Source organism: Lissotriton vulgaris, chromosome 11, assembly GCF_964263255.1.
Source record: "Lissotriton vulgaris chromosome 11, aLisVul1.2, whole genome shotgun sequence".
Lineage (NCBI taxonomy): Eukaryota > Metazoa > Chordata > Amphibia > Caudata > Salamandridae > Lissotriton > Lissotriton vulgaris.
The window spans coordinates 105,507,958-105,531,080 of NC_141699.1; the positions used below are offsets into that span (position 1 = coordinate 105,507,958).

A 23,123-nucleotide genomic window follows, 5' to 3' on the forward strand; every position below is an offset into this window, starting at 1 on the left:
CAGTAAAAACAGCTCTGGTGCAGACCTGCAGTAAAAGGAACTCTGGCGCAGATCTGCAGCAAAAGGAGCTCAGGTGCAGACCTGCAGCGGCAGGAGCTTTGGGGTACACCCCACAGTAAAGGAAGCTTAGGGGTAGACCTGCAGTAAAAGTAACTCTGGCATAGACCTGCAGGAGCTGAGGGGTACACCCCACAGTAAAGGAAGCTTAGGGGTAGACCTGCAGTAAAAACAGCTCTGGTGCAGACATGCAGTAAAAGGAGCTCTGGCGCAGATCTGCAGTGAGAGGAGCTCTGGTGCAGACCTGCAGTAAAAGGAGCTCTGGCGCAGACACCTGCAGCGGCATGAGCTTTGGGGTACACCCCACAGTAAAGGAAGCTTAGGGGTAGACCTGCAGTAAAAGGAACTCTGGCACAGACCTGCAGTGGCAGGAGCTGAGAGGTACACCCCATAGTAAAGGAAACTTAGGGGTAGACCTGCAGTAAAAGGAACTCTGGCACAGACTTGCAGTAAAAGGAGCTCTGGCGCAGAGCTGCAGTAAAAGGAGCTCTGGTGCAGACCTGCAGTAAAAGGAGCTCTGACGCAGATCTGCAGTAAGAGGAGCTGAGGGGTACACTCCACAGTAAAGGAAGCTTTGGGGTTGACCTGCAGTAAGAGGAACTCTGGCACTGACCTACAGCGGCAGGAGCTCAGGGGTACACCCCACAGTAAAGGAAGCTTAGGGGAAAACCTGCAGTAAAAGGAGCTCTGGCACAGACCTGCACCGGTGGTAGCTGAGGGGTGCACCACAGTAATTAATTAATTAATTAATGATATTTATAAAGCGCGAACAAAGGCCCATGGGCGTCTCGGCGCTGAATATCTGCAGGTATTTACTCCAAGAGGGGAGGGAAGAGTAAAGGAAGCTTAGAGGTAGACCTGCAGTAAAAGTAGCTCTGGCGCAGAACTGCAGCGGTGGGAGCTGAGGAGTACACCCCACAGTAAAGGAAGCTTAGGGGTAGACCTGCAGTAAAAGGAGCTCTGGCACTGACCTGCAGTAAAAGTAGCTCTGGCGCAGAACTGCAGCGGTGGGAGCTGAGGAGTACACCCCACAGTAAAGGAAGCTTAGGGGTAGACATGCAGTGAAAGAAACTCTGGCACAGACCTGCAGCGGCAGGAGCTGAGGGGTACACCCCACAGTAAAGGAAGCTTAGGGGTACACCTGCAGTAAAAGAAGCTCTGGTGCAGACCTGCAGTGAAAGGAGCTCTGGCGCAGATCTGCAGTAAAAGGAGCTCTGGTACAGACCTGCAGCGGCAGGAGCTGAGGGGTACACTCCACAGTAAAGGAAGCTTAGGGGTAGACCTGCAGTAAAAGGAGCTCTGGCGCAGACCTGCAGTAAAAGGAACTCTGGCACAGACCTGCAGTAAAGGGAACTCTGGCACAGACCTGCAGCGGTAGGAGCTGAGGGGTGCACCAGAGTAAAGGAAGCTTAGGGGTACACCTGCAGTAAAAGGAACTCTGGTGCAGACCTGCAGTAAAAGGAACTCTGGCACAGACCTGCAGTAAAAGGAACTCTGGCACAGACCTGCAGCGGTAGGAGCTCTGGGGTAAACTCCACAATAAAGGAAGCTTAGGGGTAGACATGCAGTGAAAGGAACTCTGGCGCAGAACAGCAGTAAAAGGAACTCTGGCACAGACCTGCAGTAAAAGGAGCTCGGCACAGGCTTGCAGCGGTAGGAGCTCAGGGGTACACTCCACAGTAAAGGAAGCTTAGCGGTAGACCTGCAGTAAAAGGAACTCTGGCACAGACCTGCAGCAAAAGGAGCTCTGGTACAGATCTGCAGTAAAAGGAGCTCTGGCGCAGATCTGCAGTAATAGGAGCTCTGGTGCAGATCTGCAGTGGCAGGAGCTGAGGGGTACACTCCACAGTAAAGGAAGCTTAGGGGTAGACATGCAGTGAAAGAAACTCTGGCACAGACCTGCAGCGGCAGGAGCTGAGGGGTACACCCCACAGTAAAGGAAGCTTAGGGGTACACCTGCAGTAAAAGAAGCTCTGGTGCAGACCTGCAGTGAAAGGAGCTCTGGCGCAGATCTGCAGTAAAAGGAGCTCTGGTACAGACCTGCAGCGGCAGGAGCTGAGGGGTACACTCCACAGTAAAGGAAGCTTAGGGGTAGACCTGCAGTAAAAGGAGCTCTGGCGCAGACCTGCAGTAAAAGGAACTCTGGCACAGACCTGCAGTAAAAGGAACTCTGGCACAGACCTGCAGCGGTAGGAGCTGAGGGTGCACCAGAGTAAAGGAAGCTTAGGGGTACACCTGCAGTAAAAGGAGCTCTGGTGCAGACCTGCAGTGAAAGGAGCTCTGGCGCAGATCTGCAGTAAAAGGAGCTCTGGTACAGACCTGCAGCGGCAGGAGCTGAGGGGTACACTCCACAATAAAGGAAGCTTAGGGGTCGACTGCAGTAAAAGGAGCTCTGGTGCAGACCTGCAGTAAAAGGAGCTCTGGTGCAGACCTGCAGTGGTTGGAGCCGAGGGGTCCGTTCCACAGTAAAGGAAGCTTAGGGGTAGACCTGCAGTAAAAGGAGCTCTGGCGCAGATCTGCAGTGAGAGGAGCTCTGGTGCAGACCTGCAGTAAAAAGAGCTATTGCGCAGATCTGCAGTAAAAGGATCTCTGGTGCAGACCTGCAGCGAAATGAGCTTTGGGGTACACCCCACAGTAAAGGAAGCTTAGGGGTAGACCTGCAGTAAAAGGAGCTCTGGCACAGACCTGCAGCAGCAGGAGCTGAGGGTTACACTCCACAGTAAAGGAAGCTTAGGGGTAGACCTGCAGTAAAAGGAGCTCTGGCACAGACCTGCAGCAGCAGGAGCTGAGGGTTACACTCCACAGTAACGGAAGCTTAGGGGTAGACCTGCAGTAAAAGGAGCTCTGGCGCAGACTTGCAGTAAAAGGAGCTCTGGTGCAGACCTGCAGTGTTTGGAGCCGAGGGGTCCGTTCCACAGTAAAGGAAGCTTAGGGGTAGACCTGCAGTAAAAGGAGCTCTGGCGCAGATCTGCAGTGAGAGGAGCTCTGGTGCAGACCTGCAGTAAAAGGAGCTATTGCGCAGATCTGCAGTAAAAGGATCTCTGGTGCAGACCTGCAGCGAAATGAGCTTTGGGGTACACCCCACAGTAAAGGAAGCTTAGGGGTATACCTGCAGTAAAAGGAACTCTGGCACAGACCTGCAGTAAAAGGAGCTGAGGGGTACACTCCACAGTAAAGGAAGCTTAGGGGTAGACCTGCAGTAAAAGCAGCTCAGGTGCAGACCTGCAGTAAAAGGAGCTCTGGTGCAGACCTGCAGTAAAAACAGCTCTGGTGCAGACCTGCAGTAAAAGGAACTCTGGCGCAGATCTGCAGCAAAAGGAGCTCAGGTGCAGACCTGCAGCGGCAGGAGCTTTGGGGTACACCCCACAGTAAAGGAAGCTTAGGGGTAGACCTGCAGTAAAAGTAACTCTGGCATAGACCTGCAGGAGCTGAGGGGTACACCCCACAGTAAAGGAAGCTTAGGGGTAGACCTGCAGTAAAAACAGCTCTGGTGCAGACATGCAGTAAAAGGAGCTCTGGCGCAGATCTGCAGTGAGAGGAGCTCTGGTGCAGACCTGCAGTAAAAGGAGCTCTGGCGCAGACACCTGCAGCGGCATGAGCTTTGGGGTACACCCCACAGTAAAGGAAGCTTAGGGGTAGACCTGCAGTAAAAGGAACTCTGGCACAGACCTGCAGTGGCAGGAGCTGAGAGGTACACCCCATAGTAAAGGAAACTTAGGGGTAGACCTGCAGTAAAAGGAACTCTGGCACAGACTTGCAGTAAAAGGAGCTCTGGCGCAGAGCTGCAGTAAAAGGAGCTCTGGTGCAGACCTGCAGTAAAAGGAGCTCTGACGCAGATCTGCAGTAAGAGGAGCTGAGGGGTACACTCCACAGTAAAGGAAGCTTTGGGGTTGACCTGCAGTAAGAGGAACTCTGGCACTGACCTACAGCGGCAGGAGCTCAGGGGTACACCCCACAGTAAAGGAAGCTTAGGGGAAAACCTGCAGTAAAAGGAGCTCTGGCACAGACCTGCACCGGTGGTAGCTGAGGGGTGCACCACAGTAATTAATTAATTAATTAATGATATTTATAAAGCGCGAACAAAGGCCCATGGGCGTCTCGGCGCTGAATATCTGCAGGTATTTACTCCAAGAGGGGAGGGAAGAGTAAAGGAAGCTTAGAGGTAGACCTGCAGTAAAAGTAGCTCTGGCGCAGAACTGCAGCGGTGGGAGCTGAGGAGTACACCCCACAGTAAAGGAAGCTTAGGGGTAGACCTGCAGTAAAAGGAGCTCTGGCACTGACCTGCAGTAAAAGTAGCTCTGGCGCAGAACTGCAGCGGTGGGAGCTGAGGAGTACACCCCACAGTAAAGGAAGCTTAGGGGTAGACATGCAGTGAAAGAAACTCTGGCACAGACCTGCAGCGGCAGGAGCTGAGGGGTACACCCCACAGTAAAGGAAGCTTAGGGGTACACCTGCAGTAAAAGAAGCTCTGGTGCAGACCTGCAGTGAAAGGAGCTCTGGCGCAGATCTGCAGTAAAAGGAGCTCTGGTACAGACCTGCAGCGGCAGGAGCTGAGGGGTACACTCCACAGTAAAGGAAGCTTAGGGGTAGACCTGCAGTAAAAGGAGCTCTGGCGCAGACCTGCAGTAAAAGGAACTCTGGCACAGACCTGCAGTAAAGGGAACTCTGGCACAGACCTGCAGCGGTAGGAGCTGAGGGGTGCACCAGAGTAAAGGAAGCTTAGGGGTACACCTGCAGTAAAAGGAACTCTGGTGCAGACCTGCAGTAAAAGGAACTCTGGCACAGACCTGCAGTAAAAGGAACTCTGGCACAGACCTGCAGCGGTAGGAGCTCTGGGGTAAACTCCACAATAAAGGAAGCTTAGGGGTAGACATGCAGTGAAAGGAACTCTGGCGCAGAACAGCAGTAAAAGGAACTCTGGCACAGACCTGCAGTAAAAGGAGCTCGGCACAGGCTTGCAGCGGTAGGAGCTCAGGGGTACACTCCACAGTAAAGGAAGCTTAGCGGTAGACCTGCAGTAAAAGGAACTCTGGCACAGACCTGCAGCAAAAGGAGCTCTGGTACAGATCTGCAGTAAAAGGAGCTCTGGCGCAGATCTGCAGTAATAGGAGCTCTGGTGCAGATCTGCAGTGGCAGGAGCTGAGGGGTACACTCCACAGTAAAGGAAGCTTAGGGGTAGACATGCAGTGAAAGAAACTCTGGCACAGACCTGCAGCGGCAGGAGCTGAGGGGTACACCCCACAGTAAAGGAAGCTTAGGGGTACACCTGCAGTAAAAGAAGCTCTGGTGCAGACCTGCAGTGAAAGGAGCTCTGGCGCAGATCTGCAGTAAAAGGAGCTCTGGTACAGACCTGCAGCGGCAGGAGCTGAGGGGTACACTCCACAGTAAAGGAAGCTTAGGGGTAGACCTGCAGTAAAAGGAGCTCTGGCGCAGACCTGCAGTAAAAGGAACTCTGGCACAGACCTGCAGTAAAAGGAACTCTGGCACAGACCTGCAGCGGTAGGAGCTGAGGGTGCACCAGAGTAAAGGAAGCTTAGGGGTACACCTGCAGTAAAAGGAGCTCTGGTGCAGACCTGCAGTGAAAGGAGCTCTGGCGCAGATCTGCAGTAAAAGGAGCTCTGGTACAGACCTGCAGCGGCAGGAGCTGAGGGGTACACTCCACAATAAAGGAAGCTTAGGGGTCGACTGCAGTAAAAGGAGCTCTGGTGCAGACCTGCAGCGGCAGGAGCTGAGGGGTACACCCCACAGTAAAGGAAGCTTAGGGGTCGACTGCAGTAAAAGGAGCTCTGGCTTCGACCCTCAGCAGAATGAGCACAGGGAGGGGTACACACCGTACTAACAGGAACTCACTGATAGACAGAGCCGCAGCAGGAGCCCAGAGACATCTGCAATCGATGCATCCCTTTGACCCAGAGGATGCTGGGAAGAAGTGCCCGCTCGAGTTCACTACGGTTCTAAAGAACAACCAGGTCTGACTAAGCCTCCAAGAAATCCTTCGTTCACGGGTGGTCCCCCACCTTAAGCTCGACCCCCGGGTAACCAAGGCGATGAGTTGCCAGCATCTAGTACCTCGTGCCAACAAGTACAGTTCTACATTGTTTCATCAGAAGTTGTTCAGTACATTGTATCACTTTGCTAGGTTGTTTCATGCTACTCGTTCTTGGAATGTCTCTGTGGCCATTCTTTATGCTTCAGCCTATGTGAGGCTATGGAAATGAAGATCTATTTTTCACACAGTCTTGCTGGGAGCCCTGCTATCAACATGGGTAAGTTCCATGTTAAACAGTATGTCCCAGAGGGAGTTCACTGCTGCGAGGTGGCGGTGAGAAGGCTTCAAAGATGCTTTCGTTGTGCCTCAGCTCTCTGTAGCAATCCCACCGAGGGAGTGCACCCCAGCTGTACTGTTACTACCGCAGGGTACAGCGGAGGCAAATGACTGACAATGTTGCTGCCTCGTCACTGGACGGTCTCTAACATTCTAAAATGAACACCCCGAGAAACGCCGCTTTATTGTGGCTTTCATTTGCCTGTGGAGGCCAAATTAGGTAAGAGCAAAGGCTAACAGCGTAATATGAAAGAATCATATTCACACCCTCAACTTCCCTCTGGGAAGCATACTAGTAATTACCAGAAACACCCAAGAAGAAGCACCTTTGTTGTATACTACTTCACTTCCTCTGAAGCCTTTCTACTGCATTGCTCCCTTTCTGATTTGTGCCTCCAGGACTGGATAAGCTATTGCGGATGAGTCATGCACACGAACCTCGGGGCTTCACAGCCTGCTTTAACCGCTGGTTAGACCGACAATGATGCACGGCCTTGGGCCTGTTGTACTGCCTGGCCGCCTCCAGGGAAAGGCCGAGAACCGACCATCTTTCGGGGTTTCCTCAAATACTAAGGTGTTCCACGAGGTCTCGCGGTTCAATGAGCAGCAGTCCAGGGTGCAGCACGGTCGGCCGAGCGCACTTCCAGTTCTGCTGCTTCTGATCGGTTCCTTCTGTGGATAGATTTGCACTCACCTCACTTTCCTAGGGGCGCACCTGCCATAAAGAGCCCTTTACACAGCACGTACTAAGCAACTGTACACATGACATCCCTTGGTCTTTCAGCACAAACTCTGCCACTTCTCCTTAGTCTCACAATTCCTCCGCAGACCTTTCTTTGGATACATCGGAAACTAACGTCCAGAACGATCGGAAGAGCCCCTCTTCTACACCCATCCGAAGGCCACCACTGGCTTCACGCCATTCCTCAGAATTCAACTCTCTGCACATCCACGGGAGACCCCCCCACCAGTTCTACCACCTACGGAAGACTGCACCTACGGATGGGTCCTCTGCCTCCGACTCCATCCAAAAACTTTGCCTTTAAAAACATTTACTGCCACTTCACCGCAGAGCAAGAGCAAGACCATCACGGTCACTAGGCCGATGGGAAGACGTCCATTACCTCAACACCAATAGTAGACTTCCAATGACTACATTAATGCAAAGGCCTGGTCTTGGAAGTGGCTGGCTCAATCCTTGGGAGTCCATACAATCCCAGAGCTAATGGGTTTGAATTAGCTACATTACTGAAACTCTGAAGTCCCTTTCCCAAGTTTCAACAGCTGATCTGTTGATCCTGTGAGCACCACGCCACCCGAAAATCTCAACTGTGGGCTTGACAAGTTTCAGCCAAAACCCTGCCCTGGTAGTCTACTTGCACGAACTTTAAACTCAAGTTGTGCTTGTACCTTAACTGGTCTTCCTAGTACTATGTCCAGTGGCACCAGACACAGACTTCCAGACCCATCAAGATCACATTAACAGTAAACAGACTTTTAGCCTATGAAAAACAGAAATGCGCACCTCAGAAATATCTACCGACTTAGGGAGGATCCCTGTCTATTTCAGGTGATGGATGACTTTACTTTTGAGACTTTTCTTATAGACTCTTAGCACCCTAGCCTCATCCACCGAACCGTCCTTGGGAAGTACTAATGCCTCAGAAGATATACCTCCACAAGACAGCTGTGATAGCCAACTGAGGACTCCAAAGTCCACCAAAACTTATCCCTGCCTTAACCCTTTCGCTGCTGATGACGAGCTCAGCTCGTCATCACCCACGGGTGTCGTGTGCTGATGACGAGCTGAGCTCGTCATGGAAAATGCAGATCAGCAATTTGCAGCACAGCGCAAAAATCCCCGCAGCAGCCATGTGGTTAACACCCCCCCCCAAAATATACTTTTGCATCGACATCTTCCATCAGAGGACATTACCCTACTCAGTAACCATTAGATACTTTCCCCCTCCTCCAATACCAATCAGAAGAAGCTCACATGGGCGAACGCCTATCATAAAGAGTTCTGCATCTTAAAACCCACCATAGGGCACTCCACTACCCCAAATCCCATCAGAGCAAGTAGCCCGGTCTTGAAACCCATAAGAGCCCGCTTCCCAGCCTCAGTCCGTCTCCCAGGATGTCCAAGACCATCTTGAGGCTCATAGGAAAACCCATCAGAGAATATGCCTGCCTCCACCCTTAAATGAACAGTCCTACCTCTACACCCATCATAGATTACTTCTGCCTACACAACATCAGACAATAACAGGTTATCTACACCCATCGTAGAATACCCCTGCCTCCACACCCAGCAGGGAAGACCTCTGCCTCCAGGACCAACAGAGAAGCCCCTGCCTCCAGGCCCAACAGAGAAGCCCCTGCCTCCAGGCCCTACAGAGAAGACCACCCCTGCTTCCAGGCTCAATAGAGAAGACCCCTGCATCCAGGCCCAAAAGAGAAGACCCCTGCCTCCAGGCCCAACAGAGAAGACCCCTGCCTACAGGCCCTACAGAGAAGACCCCAGCCTCCAGGCCCAACAGAGAAGACCCCTGACTCCAGGCCCAACAGAGAAGACCCCTTCCTCCAGCCACAACAGAGAAGACCCCTGCCTACAGCCACAACAGAGAAAACCCCCTGCCTCCAGGCCCAACAGAGAAGACCCCTGTCTACAGGCCCTAAAGAGAAGCCCCCCTGCCTCCAGGTCCAACAGAGAAGACCCCTGCCTCCGGGCCCAACAGAGAAGACCCATGCCTCCAGGCCCAACAGAGAAGCCCCCCCTGCCTCCAGGCCCAACAGAGAAGACCCCCTGCCTCCAGGCCCGACAGAGAAGACCCCTGCCTACACACCCATCAAAGGCCCTGGACTGCCAGTGGAGAAGTGTGGCTCAATGGTTAGAGCGGCAGACCCTGATGCAGAGGTCTAGCCCGGGACCAGGGTTCAATTCCCGCCTCGGCGGGTCTTGGGCTCAAAAATTCCACGGACCTGATAATTCTCGCCTTGGTGCCTATTCCAATCAGGGAGTCCCACTCTGCAACTCTGGGCAATAGCTTGCTTAATCTCCACAACGGCCCCCACAACGCTAAGGATGCCTGGCCTCCACCTTGGGGGTGCCCAGGAGTGGACGCCTCACAGGGAAAGCCAGGATGGGTTCCACAGCGGTATTCGTACAAGAGCCTTGAGACCCTTGCGGGTGAGTAGTGCGCTATACAAGTATCAATTTACATTTTTACATCTTGACTTGTCGTTAACCACCTGTCAAGAGGCGCATACCCACGCCTTTGCATATCAAAACAAATACCGGGAGTGAGCAGTAGAAGAGACCCCCGACCACACAACACTTTAGTCTGACAGGGGAGCCCCCCCCCCCCCCCACCCCCCACCCCCGCCTCGACACGCATCAGCTCCCTCCCCCTGCTGGGGCTTTTAAGTGAACTAGGCTCGGCTCTTGGCCTCGCTCTCGAGGCGGTCACGGCCCTGTGGGTGTAGAGCGGGCAGCGCGGTGACCGTGCCAGCCCTGCGTCGAGCACAAAGACGGAGAAGAGGTGGGGAGGGGGGTATTCATAACCTCCGAGCCGTGAGCAACCTGCGCTGAGGAGCCGGTGCACCCGAGCGGAGCTATGAAAGGGGGAGCGAGAGGCCGGGGTGGGAGTACAGAAGGGCTGGGACGAGTGAAAAGCAAAGGGGGTACCAGAGGAAACAAAGTGGGGAAGGAACAATCAAAGACTACAATGAAAGGAAGGGGGCGCTGAGAAGAGTGAGAAATATATGGTAAACGATTATTGGGGGCGGGAAAGAGGGCAGAGCAGAGGCAGCGACAGGAAAGGACAGCGAACAAAGGCGGGAGGGAGGGAGGGCGAGCGGCAGGCCGGACGCGGAATGGAGCAGGAGACACCCTGGAGGGTCCTGGTGTCCGTGCAGAGGGCTCGGCTCGGTGCATGGGTAGGCCCCGCTTGGGGACAGTCTGGAAGGTGTGTACCAGAGGCATGAAGGAGCGGGACACAGCAGAAAGGTCCTCACATGTAAAGACTCTTAAGACTGAACACCCAGAGTGAGTGCCCCTTCAATGTTCATCCCAAGCCTGGGGGGGCGACTGCCTTCAATGCAGGCCAGCGACCCCGAGACAGCCTGGTCCCTTCATGCACACCACCGGCCCGGAGGCTGCACACCTGTATCGCTGAGACAGACAAGGATGTGGCCTCACGGCTAGCGCTGCCGACCTTGGAGCTGGGGAACCAGGTTCGAGGCTCAGCATCCTGTGATTCTGGCAAATCACCTAATCTCCCCGCGCCAACCACAAACGAATGTGTCCGCGTGTTCGGGTCGAGTTCGCGCTATATAATTCTGCAAAAAATAAATGCAGACTCCCTTCTACGCACACCTACATCCCTTAGATAAGATACACCGTCCCTCACTGAGCTTAACAAGCAGCCCGTGACTCGGAGACATACTCTATGGGCACAAGTAGCCCTTCAACATACTGTCCTTCATTGAACATATCCAGCCCTGAGACATGCTTTGCACATCACTCACCGGGACACAAGCCGCCCAGTTTATGCAGAGCACAAGGCCTCCGTGTCACCATCTCCTCTGCACACGTCGGCAGCCTTATACAATTTCACGACTATTGTGAATATGCGCAGGGGTCTGGTGAGTGAGGGGCCTCTAGACGCACGATAAAGCATGATTTGAAAAGGCACTGGCCTGCCCTGGGACTGTAATGAGAGTATATGTGGACATATGGACTTCTCTTCCAGGAGGGCAGCCGCCAGCCTCTCACGCTGCCGACGTAACCCACGAGGCCCTTGTCTACGCCTGTACGTGGCTCTTCGCGTGCCGAGGTCACGCCCCGAGCCTGTTCACAGCAGCACCAGCGCGTGCAGCAGGTGCGCGCCTGGGATCACGGGCAGACACCCACACGATGTTATTGCAGGGGACGCCCATCCTGCGCGAGCCACTGACGTGACGGCATCAAGGGCAAGGCAGCCCAAAAGAGTCTACTCACCACCGCAACACAGGCCAGCAGGAGGAGAGGACCGCTCCATAAACACGAAGCCCATGTCAGTAAAGAACAACCAAAAACCCAAACACGAGCAAAGGCAAACAGCAGGGCAAACGGGAAACAATCTATGTAAACAGCAGGTACAGCTAAACACAAGCAAGAGGCCACACAACACCGTACAATGATTAAAAAGAGATGCGGATCAGCACAGCTCTATTTCTGCAAAACACTGAAAAGGCAATGCAAACAGCAACAACGAACCTGCAACTCACACGGTGGCACCATTATACACGATATCACATAGTGCTACGCAAACAAATAATGGACGGAATGTTGAATACATCATACTTTCACCCCCAGTCAAGAGATTTGGGTTGAATCCATCATCCTTCTTTAGCTCATTTAGCCACCTCAGTTCAGACCCAGCTATATGCAAATCATTCTAGACCCTGTGCCCCATGGGTACAGTCCAGACAGAACTGCCAGGGCAGGTCCTCCCTGGACCGTAAACAAGCATCCTGGGACCAGTTTCTGGGTGTTACCCTTCAGCAGCCAGGCTAGCTTGAATCCAGTGGCACAGTGAGCATCGGACCCACGTCTGGGCATACCCGTACCACTTAGGGTGAAAAGTGCAAACAAATGATGGACAGAATGCTGAATAAATCATACATTCACCCCAGTCAACGGAGGCAGGGACAACAAGCTGAAAACCTCTGTAAATAGCGGTTTTCGAACTCGTTTTCCAAGGCTTTGAGCTGCCCACGTCCATTAAGGGGCGTGAAAACACCCCAGAATATCAGCGCAAGACTCGTCAAGCTTTTTTTGGAGGAGGGACCTTGGGGGCAAGATGGGGTTCAAAAGCGCCTGGTAAGTACTTTTGGGACGTAGCCCGCCCCCTCCTCACAGGGCAAGATTGTTCTTCAAGTTGCCAGGTATGCGTACTCCATGTCATCACAGAACAGTCACATCGAAAGAATAGGCCAAAACAGTGCAGTTAATCACTCTGAACCAGCAGAGACAGCTCCATAACCATCAAAGAAACACACTATGTAGGAGAAAAATTAACTTATGCCAGCAAGAGGCTTTGAGAGTCAAGAAAACAGCAAAGGAGTGCCTATAATAGCAGAAAACAATCACATTCCAGCAGGAGAACATGGCAGTGACTGCATCAACCAGAAAAGAAGCACTTTCTGAAAAAGAGAACAACTGAATGCCAGCAAGAGATGGGATAGTTACAACTGGCAAGTACCTCTTCTATGTTGCCTCCGGATCCAATCCCAGGTTAGTATTTCTTCATAAATTCTGCCCTTAGCTGCGCGAAACTCAGAAAGATCTCTGCAAAAGGTCCTCAAGCTAAGGGTAGTAGGCGAGATATCATATCAGGGTGAAGGCCTGCTTTCTTAGGGTCATATCAATACGCCTTACTAATACTGCATTTCTGGCTACAAAGTTACTTTTTACTCGATAAACTGATTAGGATGTATTTGCATAAATTACCCTGTGGGTAGTCAGCCATTACAGGCCACACACAAAGATAAAGTCAGGGTTACCATGACTCCATTACCGTTGGAGCGGAGGAGCGTCGCCCCACCTAGATCACTACCAAAGCCCCAAACATAAAAAATAAAACTGTAATTCATTACCATTTTATTTTTCATTCCCCGTCCCGAACAAAGCGTCAGGATGGTGCGGGCCGTTGCTGAGTGTCAGCAGCAGGGAGGAGGGTGGGCTGTTAAATGCATTGTTCAAAGTGTGCATGTGTTTTTTTGGCCGCTGTGCCAATTCTTACGCCGCTCCTTGATTGGGTGCTCTCAGTGAACTTGCCACTCTCTGGCAAGATCAAGAAAGATTCAGGCAAGGAAGCCGTTTATGTTTGGGGGTGGCAGAAGAGTTCCCATCCTAGGAGACAGGAAACATTTCTGAAGTAGATGCAGGACGTGTTCCTCGAACGCAGGGTCTTGGCTGGCCATGATTTAGAGGTTTCTGGGGATGAAGCCTACATGGGATATCTCACATACAGAACTGCATACAATACCCCACACAGCTTCAATAGGAGCAACAGTGGTTTTAGATGCTTGACGGCCAGTTCAAGGACAGCCCAATCCACATAACTCTGATACAGTCTGAAACACTGGGCGCACGTTCCAAACCCGTTGGACGAGTCCGATTTTCACCTATCACCTTTGCCAGAGGCTGTTGCAACAGTCTCTTCTAATTACAGCAGGTGAGGAATAAAGTGGGCCACCTCTGTCGTTTATGTAGTAAGGCAAAGGAGGATATGCCACATTTGTTGTGCTCCTGCGACAAATTACTAGAGGAAAGAAAACGCTTGCTGAAATTTTTGTTTAACCAACGAGGAATACGCACTCGAAGGAATGCAGTCCTTGCCTGCTTCACACCCGATGATCCGCAGCTAAACTGCGGCCTTGTGAAGTATATGAAAGAGGTGGAGAAAAAGATGCAGAAACTTGACGCTTAACTTAACCTGCTGTTTTTTGTTTAGGTTGAACCATATGTAAAATGTTGTCTAACATTATCAAATCAATGAAGGCGGCGGATAGAGGACATTGGAACCCAACCTTTTTTAGATTCACAAAGAAAATCGATGCTAAGACGAACATCATTGCAAATTTGTATTTAATTTAGAAGATTTTAAAAAATGAATTATATCGTTTTATAAGCAATATTACGTTTACGGTGAAAACGTACAGTATGTATATGTATTTTAAAATGGAGAAACTGCAATGGTTTTTATTAACTATGCAAAATAAATTAAATTCAAAAATAATTACAGCAGGTGAACTTAAACACATTTTGGGACTGATGTGATCCATTCCTACAAAGCAGATTTGAGTTTAACCCAGTCCGGACAGTCCTGTAATGGCCAGGCCCAAGCTGCTTAGGATACACAGCTACACCACAGCTCTCTTCTTTGTCAGAAACAAGGGGACGCTCAGTCTCCACCGCATGATTGTGGACATTGGAACCCTTCCCAGCACATGCTCCTTCTGGTGTTTCTCACCGTTAGGAAACTCGAGGACAAGCAGCCTCACCATTCCTTCCTTGGGGTCCCAGATCAACTATACATCAACATATTTGCAAGTCACCAAATGCTAAACGTGACTGCTTTTCTACTTAGATGGGCTGTGGTCAAGGATCTCTGTAAGAGGCTTTGCTGCTGCACTGTTTAGGGGGAATGCTAAATACCTTTAACTGAACTTATCTAGTTCCAAGCGCCCTCAACAGGACAAGGACAACTTAGTGGCTCCCTGTCGCGGCTAGAATCACCTTAAAGATACTCACCCACGCACACAAAGCCATTCACGACACCAGACCAGCATACCTGAACAGCCGACTCAAATTCCACGCACCCCAAAGGACCCTACGATCAGCCCAGCTCTCCTACGCCGTGGTCCCCCGCACCAGAAAGACCAGATCGGGAGGCCACTCCTCCTTCCTCAGGGCCAGGAGCGCCCTTCCGCTCCACCTCAGACAGACAACATCGCTCCCCATCTTCGCAAGAAACCTCAAAACCTGGCTCTTCGATAAGCCACCTCCTTGATGGACTCGAACCTGCACCCCACCCCCCCCTCCCTAGTGCCATTAGACTCTTACAGTGAGTAGTCACGTTCAACAAACGCCTGATTGATTGAGTTTATATTGGTGACTTCAACATAACACCAGGACCTTCTCCAAAAGGAGGCCATCTGGCATACTCTAAAGCAAGACCTGTGCACAGACATGGGACAAATTCACCATCACTCTCTACAATCCAACAGCTTGCAAGCCTGGCTTCTAGAAGCCAAAGTTCACCAAGCTAAGCCTCTTTGATCACCTTGATGTTGTGGGGGTTGCCAGAAACCCATCACCATCTTTCAATACAAAAGCAGCAAGTTAGGAACTGCCACTGGACTCTGCCCATGGGATCAATTATCTAACTTGCTTGAGGAATCACACCATATTATTCTCCAGACGCTTGGAGTCCCGAGCATTTAATAGGCTTCTTGTATGACCTGTTAACCGAATGGCTGCTTGTGACATGAAATTACTTCCACAAAAAATAATCTCATTTAATGACTGGCTAGTCATGTAAGTGAGATTATGATCCATTTCGTAACCCATTTTGCACCTGGAGAATGTGTACTTGGCACTCCCTCTATGTTTGGGTCAGTCTTCCCCTAAATCCTAAAATCCTTCGGGCTGTGAGCGCTCACCCTCAGCCCTCATTTTACTCACAGAGTGAAGTGCCTTACCTAGATACTTGCAGTCAACTACAGGACTAAGAGCCTTTCCCAGAACCTACGATCAGCTGCAGCCCTAAGCACACCCCACAATCCCTGCAATCACTGGTAGTTAACACCTTACCTTTAACCACCCAAAGACAGAGAACTTCAACCTAATAAAGCAAACAGAGCACAGACAGAGATTTCTGAATCCCGATTTGTGGGCGAAACGTAAAACGGCCTTGGATACATAAATATTCACATATACTGATATGTGGAAGTAAAACTGACCCAATCTTAACAAGAAATAGGAGCCTGTGAATATACTATTAAGAATACCACCGGTGGTTGGCTAACGAACGTGCCTTCCGCTTGCCATTTTGGAGGTTTTCCCACAGATGATTTAAGAACCATAGGAAGGTTGAATAACATACCATGACATCATATGAATTGTCACTACAATTGATTATAAAGCGGAGACTTGTCCCCTCTACACTTTTAAAAGCTATATAAATTTAAATAACAGCGTAAGGAGAAGAACATTTTCCTGTGGGGAAAGCCTATCCATGCAATTATGACAAAAGTGCTGGGAGAGAATAGTAGTAAAGCCTTAAGAAGGAGGTGGGACCTGTAGATACCTCCGAAACGTGTCGCTTCTTGGTCTACTTGTAACAAATATTTTTGTGTATTATATGTACTACTGTTGAACAGTCGAAGCGCCCTAGATTAAATGTTGAATTGCTGTTCATGATTTTTTTTTATTTTGTATCTATTGTGTATTTTCTTCCCCATATACATGTTTTTAGGGCTCGGCCTAGCGTCGTACACTGCGCAGCCGAGATATTATGATTTTCCTAGAGTGGGGCTTAAACCCGCCCCTCTTCTCCATTGGCTGGCTTCCAAAACGGAGGCCAGCCATTGGAGGACAGGGGCGTCACTCAGTTCAAGCCCCGTCTTGAAAGGAATTCGGGGGCGTTTTTGCAATTTTTAAAATCTTGTTCTTTAATCTCGACGTCACTGCAAAAACACACCCCCAAATGCGAAAATAGCGGCGCTTTTGTTATGCCATTTCGCACTGATCCCCGCCGGAAGAAGTCGCAGAGTCCTCCGCCCCAGCCGCCTTTGAAGTGTTGAGCACGGCGCGGCTGTGTTAAAGCCCGGCTAATCGCCAACATGGCCTCCAGCAGCATAAGGATGAGAGGTGAACACGGCCCTGCAGAGTCCGGTAACCTTACAGGCGTACACCTATGGAATCTGGCTACTGAGGGTTAATGGCATGTTGGTGTTGTGCACCGGATCCTGCAAAGTCCGGCTATCCTGGACTGACTATGCATGGGTGTCTGCAGGTCCGACAAACCGTGGGTTAAAGTTTTGTTTGTACATTGCCCACAGAGTCGTGCAACCCGTGCGGTAAATGTGTGCATCGGCTAGCCGCTTGGTGAATTCCGCAGCCCTAGAGGTAACCGTATGAACTGGGCCTCGTAGAACACGGCCGCCCAGTGTTTAAAGGTGTGATATATATACAGCTATACAGAGTAGTAAGACGACGCTAAAACGAGTGATGAATACACCCCAAGGCAGACTCTAGCCAGGTTTGCCCCGGACACGCCCCTTTCAGGCACGTCACTCGTGCTTCAGATCTCCAGACCATCTTTCGCCCTGTTCAGATTGCGACTGTGTCTTTCTGCCCAGCCAGCTCTCTGCCCCTGCCCGTACACACTGCGCCACCACACACATGCTCTGTTCAGTACTGCCCTGAACCCCTGTCTCACTCGTGTCAAGATCAGTTTTCATGTCATTTTATTGGGTATACGTTCTAAGAGAGATGTAGGTGAGGTAATGGTAGATAACACTAATAAGCAGCGATGCTGCCCTTCTGTGCTCCAGATACTAAGAAAAAAGCTTTGATAAGTGGTGAAAGGAATGGTAGTCCTCTGGAAGAGTCTCCCTCTCAAAGAAGTAGCCTAATGCAAAATGACCCCCACAATCTGTTGAGCCTCTCGGTGCGAGTCTCTCATATCTCACAAATATTCATTGGCCTTGGGCTGAAAGGCAGGATGAGTCCAGGCTCTGGAAGGGAAAGAGGTAAGACGTTTTAGGCATGTGGGACAGTGAGATATCTAGGAGCCTGGTTCCCCTTGGAAGCTAGAATTGGGATTGTGTTAACGTTGGTGATTCAAGGTGGCCAGGCCAACCCTATTCGGTGACCTCAGAGGCACGGCTGCACCTGGCCATAGGGGACAGAAGGAAAACCCCAGGGGGCTGAAGACCAGGGGAGGATGGATTGAGGCATCATCTGTGATCTAGCCCTGAGAAAACACACCTTTTTTTTCTAGACATTTATAGAACTTACACCCTCCTACTCATTCCTCTTGGAGCAATTTGCTACACTCAGTTGGTTCAATAAGGTGCCGATGGGTATTCATTCTCCAGGGCTGGTTTTAGCTCCCAGTCCACTGCTCATAGGTTAAGTATGAGTGTATCATGGAAAGTCAAAGAGGGCACTTCAGGGGGAATGTATGTATGTTGATGGCGAAGGAGTATGTATGTGGTATTTCTACAGCTTGAACCCAGCCAAAAAGCAGTAGAGCCCGAGCAGTGTCAAAGGCAAAGATACAGCCAGCCTGTGATTGGCGGGGCAGCTGGTTTCTAAGCGTGAACGTGGACTGCGGTTGCATCATGATGTAGTGGTCTTTAAAGAGGCGTGTCCTCCACTCCTGAATTGGAGCAGGGTTGGCGTAGACCTAATGGATACAGGGATGTCATGGTCGATCCTGTGAGCACAGATGGATAAAGCTTCTTACACTTTCTCCCCTTTTTTCCACTTCTTTGCCTCCAGTCTGACGGTGTCTTAGCTGTCGGTGTGCCAAGAGACACCACAGATAGTGAGCATGTTAGCCACATAGGTAGAGATGCAAGTCCTGGTGACCTTGTGGAGGGTGCAGCTGGTTTTGAAGATGGTGTGGGCAAGTGACAGGAGCCAGTGGAGTTCCACCAGTATCAGGGTGATGTGGTCACAGGACCGCATGAAGTCATGTCACTTAGGAGACAAAGTTCAGAGGATTCCCCATTTAAAGTAGACTTTGGTTAATTTTACCATTCTGGGTGTAACATGATCACTGATTTAATTAAGCCCCTGTCTTGTCTGTCTTGATGGTTCTGTCGATGTAGAATTTTCATTACCCTCTTGTCAGCTTAGCACAGCCTAACTTGATTTTATACACTGTCTCCTGTTTCCTTTTATATTGTACTTTCATGGAAGTATTTTAAAGTGTTTTAAATGTACATGTGTTGTGTCATGGTGTGTGTGTGTGGGGGGCTGGGTGTGTGTGTGTGGGCTGGGTGTGTGTGTGTGAGGCTGGGTGTGTGTGGGGCTCGGTGTGTGTGTGGGGCTCGGTGTGTGTGTGTGGGGCAGGGTGTGTGTGTGTGGGGCTCTGAGGGTCGCTTTTTTTGTAGGTGGCTCTGTGTGGGTGTGTGTGGCTCTGTGTGTGGGTGCAAATGCAATAGGTCTCACATTTGCGAGAGATTAAGCTATTGGCATTGTAGATTACAATGCCATTTATTTATGTTTTCAAAACAAACATAAATAAAAATGTCATGAGCAATGCCAATAGCTCTAACTTTAATAATGCCAAGACCATTGTATTGTAAATGCTTGTTAGATTATGACTCCAGTTAGATAGGTTTTTAAAACAAAGATTTTTTTAATTAGAAAATCAACAACAAAGAAGATAGTTTTTTGTCAAATAACTAAAGATCTTCATATTGGATTTTTTGGCTACTGTGATATTAACCTGGTGATAGTTGAGTGCACTGTATGGTGTGATATTGTAATGGTATGCAACTAAATTATCCCAAAGGGAATTTAATTTAACCCTAGTGTTAACACCTTACCCTGTAACCACCCAAAGACAGAGAACTTCAAATTAATTCTTGTGATCACCTCCAGTCTTCGAAAGAATCAACTACCTCAGACTGACCCCCTTCAATCACCCACAGAGATGAACACTTCAGCCTGAGTTCAGGAAGAACCCACAGGACAGAAGTGCTTGTCCTTCGCAGTGGGTGCGCCAGAAGAGCAGTGGCTTATTCTGCAACTCCAGCCAAGCTCCTCATTTTTATTGCTGTCCACAGGCTTACGTTTTCTAAATATGAACCCCAAACTCTTCTTTTACCAACCAACATTGCCTGTGCAACAAGTTTGTCACTCTGTGCCTTCCATGGAACTTGCAAAAACAACAGTTGATGAACAGAACGCAGAACAATGTCATACATTCACCCCAGTACAGAGATCTGGGCCTAAATCCATCGTTTTTTTGCACCACACACCACCCCAATTCAGACATGGCCATATGTGAATCAGCCTTGACCCTGTGCCTCATGGGAACAGTCCAGTCCGAACTGCCAAGCCATGTCTTTCCTGGACCGGAATCAAGCATCCTAGGACCGGTTTCTGGCTATCAGCCGTCTTCAGCCAGGATAGCTTGACTCCAGTGGTGTGGAGAGCACAGGACTCACGTCTGAGCATACCCATCCCACTCGGGATGACAAATGCAAAGACAACAGTTGATGGACAGAATGCAGAACAATGTCATACATTCACCCCAGTACAGTTTTCTTTATTTTTCCATGGAACTTGCAGCATATTTCTGCCTACAACATATGATTCCGTATGGATACGTCCCACTCTGTGCTACCTCTGCCGAGACCTCACGAGTCTGTATAACATATACACACGGCGCTTTTACCAGCTCTGATCAGCGCTTACCAGCCTATGTAGGAGAGACCACATAGACTTATACTATTTTTAACAAGACCTCAGAAGTCTGTATAGAACATACTATCTACATTTCTACTAACTCTGATGAGTCTGTATTGAAGAGAGCACCTTGGCTGATACCGGCTCTGACATGACCTCGCGAGTCTCTGCGGAAGAGACCACTTGGCTTATACTAGCTCTGACGAGACCCACTGGATCTATATAGAATAAACCACACAGTCTTATACCAGTGCTGAAGTGACCCCGTGTACATGTCCTGAAGAGAAGACCGTCCACACACAGCACTCAGTTGAGACCTCATGAATCTGAGACCACTCATACTTATCCGATGCCGCCTTAAGGGAAAATTGCCTCCTTTTTTAAAAGAGGAGGCCACCCTGCTCACACTAGCTCTTTTGAGATCTCATAGGACTCCTAGAGTTGTTCTGTCTCTGAAGTGCTATTACTTTAGAGACCTCATAATTACTCAGGAGAATGACAAGGAGGGATGAAACCAGGACCTTCATGAAACTGGCACTGCACCTTTCGTCTCACACTGCCCACCCATAGACTGGCAGCAGAGCGAACGGAGCACTCACCGATTTGGAAGACTCCACGGATCCTGAAGACAAAGTGTCCCGGCTGTCCCTGCTGCCACGGCTCTTGATGCTGAGATGTGGCGAGGACGAGGGGGAGTCATCAATGTATGGCATCATGTCCTGGTGGCGACGATGATCCTCCACACGCTCCACGTCATAGGAGTAGCTGGGTGGGGTTCCAAAGGAAGCATCTGAAAAAGAACAGTATGGCCGAGAGTAAGCAAGGAGCTCAGGTCCACGTGTAAATACAATTACCAACAGTAATCCAGAGCCTGGGCTACATACCATCTGGGAATCAAACAAACTAACCATGTAGCACATGAAATGCAGTACATTGATTACACAGCATCCAAAGATGTGGCATGTTGGCTTCCCAACGCTTGGAGGGCCAGTGCTCTGACCACACAGCACCATGAGATGCAGAACACTGACTAAACAGCAAGTGGATATACAACTGAATTGGCTTCACAGCACCAGGAGAAGCGGGGCTTGGACTACACAGCGCGTAGAGCTCAGCAGCACTGATTACACAGCACTGGTAGACCCAGCAGGCTGAACACTGAAATTCAGCACATTAACTACAGATCAGAGATCCAGCACATGGACTGCACAGCACCTATAAGTTTAACAAACTGACTAAATGGTGATCTAGAATACGATTAAACCCATCCTTAGATCCAGTTTTCTGAATCTACTGCACCTACAGACTTTGTTGATTTCCCAACAAGTAACCATTCCTACTGATAGACTAATAACGAGGGATAGTACTTCCCTCCATTTTATGCTTAGCTACTCCAGCCTCAGTTTTTCTGGCCTGCTTCATGCCTAGATGTAAAAACCCACCATTCTCCCTAATGTGCACTGTCCCTATGTGCACTGGTTGTGACCCTCCCAGCCTCACATGCTATGCAATTTGCCCTGTGTGTTCTATGCTCTGCCATTAGGCACTGTCACATGTTCTACTCCACGCCTTTCCCCGTCATCCTCCTTTACTCCCTTCTCTATCCTAAAAGACAGGCTTTCTAACAGCTCACCGGTCTGCCTATGCTGGACTATCTGCACTATAATGATTCTGGTAGTTACCTACTCAATATGGGCAGTACATGCTACCGTCATATTAAACACACATTAACCTGGCCTCATTTTCTCTGCTCCTCACTATCCAAAAGCAGCGTGTAAGAGAGTGAGAGACATGCCAACCTTTACAGGTTTGTCAGGCAAACAGAGAGGCTCCTGGACATCCAGACAATAGGGCTCCCTCTCACGGGGCTCATGATACTCCCCATTCAAATCACGTTCCCCCAACGGTTGTTTGTGGCCACAAACACTCACCTCTGGAAGAATCAGGATAAATGGCCCCACTGGCATAGAGCACAATTTAGGTCTCGCCTAGGTAGATATGCTGTATCTAGAATATGGGCTTTAGGCACCGCCCCTTTTTTAATTGGCTCCTTTTACTGTCCTTCCTAAATGCCTTCTTTTCATTGGTTAATATGCCTAGTTGTGCCTCCTTTTCTACTTTCGTAACCTTGTATGAGGACTACCCCTGTCACATGTGCTCTTATTCTGCATGTTAATTTAGGATACTTGGAGAGCACTCTTTTCTTTTTGTTGGCATGCCTCTGCACGCGCGTGTTTTCTTTACTTCCTGCAGGCTGTAAGGTTCCAGGCCGTATCATTTACCAGTGCTTCTGCTTCACGGCCGCCATGTATTCTGCACACGCTTTGCGCTATGTTGTTTTTCTTTATTTAAACTTTTACACACTTTGCGCAATGTTATTTCTTTCTTTTTTTTTTACATTTTGGGGATGCTCAGCGGACATTGCATTCTGCACACGCTTCACAGGATATTATTTTCCTTATTTAAACTTTTACAAGCTGCGCGCAATGTTACTTCATTTATTTTAAACATTTTGGAGATGCTCAGTGTGGCGCCGGTTTAATTCTAAGTTTCAGAGTGGGTGCTTTGAACGTGGCTCTAGCAAGCAGCAAGATCAATTAAACAGTGTTTGGTGCATAAAACTGACTTCAGCCACCCAGACTGTACTGTAGCTTTCAATACACGTAATTGAGGACATCGTGCAGTCCTTTAGTGAGGGACGTTGTGCAGTGCTTTAGAGAGGGACTCTGTCAAGTGCTTTAGTGAGGGGGCTCTGTGAAG

General features: G+C 49.8%; 1 protein-coding gene across 1 annotated transcript in view; it reads right to left on the reverse strand.

Moving 5' to 3' along the window:
• The window catches only part of BCR (BCR activator of RhoGEF and GTPase), a 364,718-nt gene that overhangs the window by 183,606 nt on the left and 157,989 nt on the right, over positions 1-23,123 (reverse strand). The window contains exon 2 of the mRNA XM_086942801.1: positions 20,963-21,153. Coding sequence (XP_086798927.1) covers positions 20,963-21,153 — 191 coding nt within the window. The remainder of the gene's footprint in view (positions 1-20,962; positions 21,154-23,123) is intronic.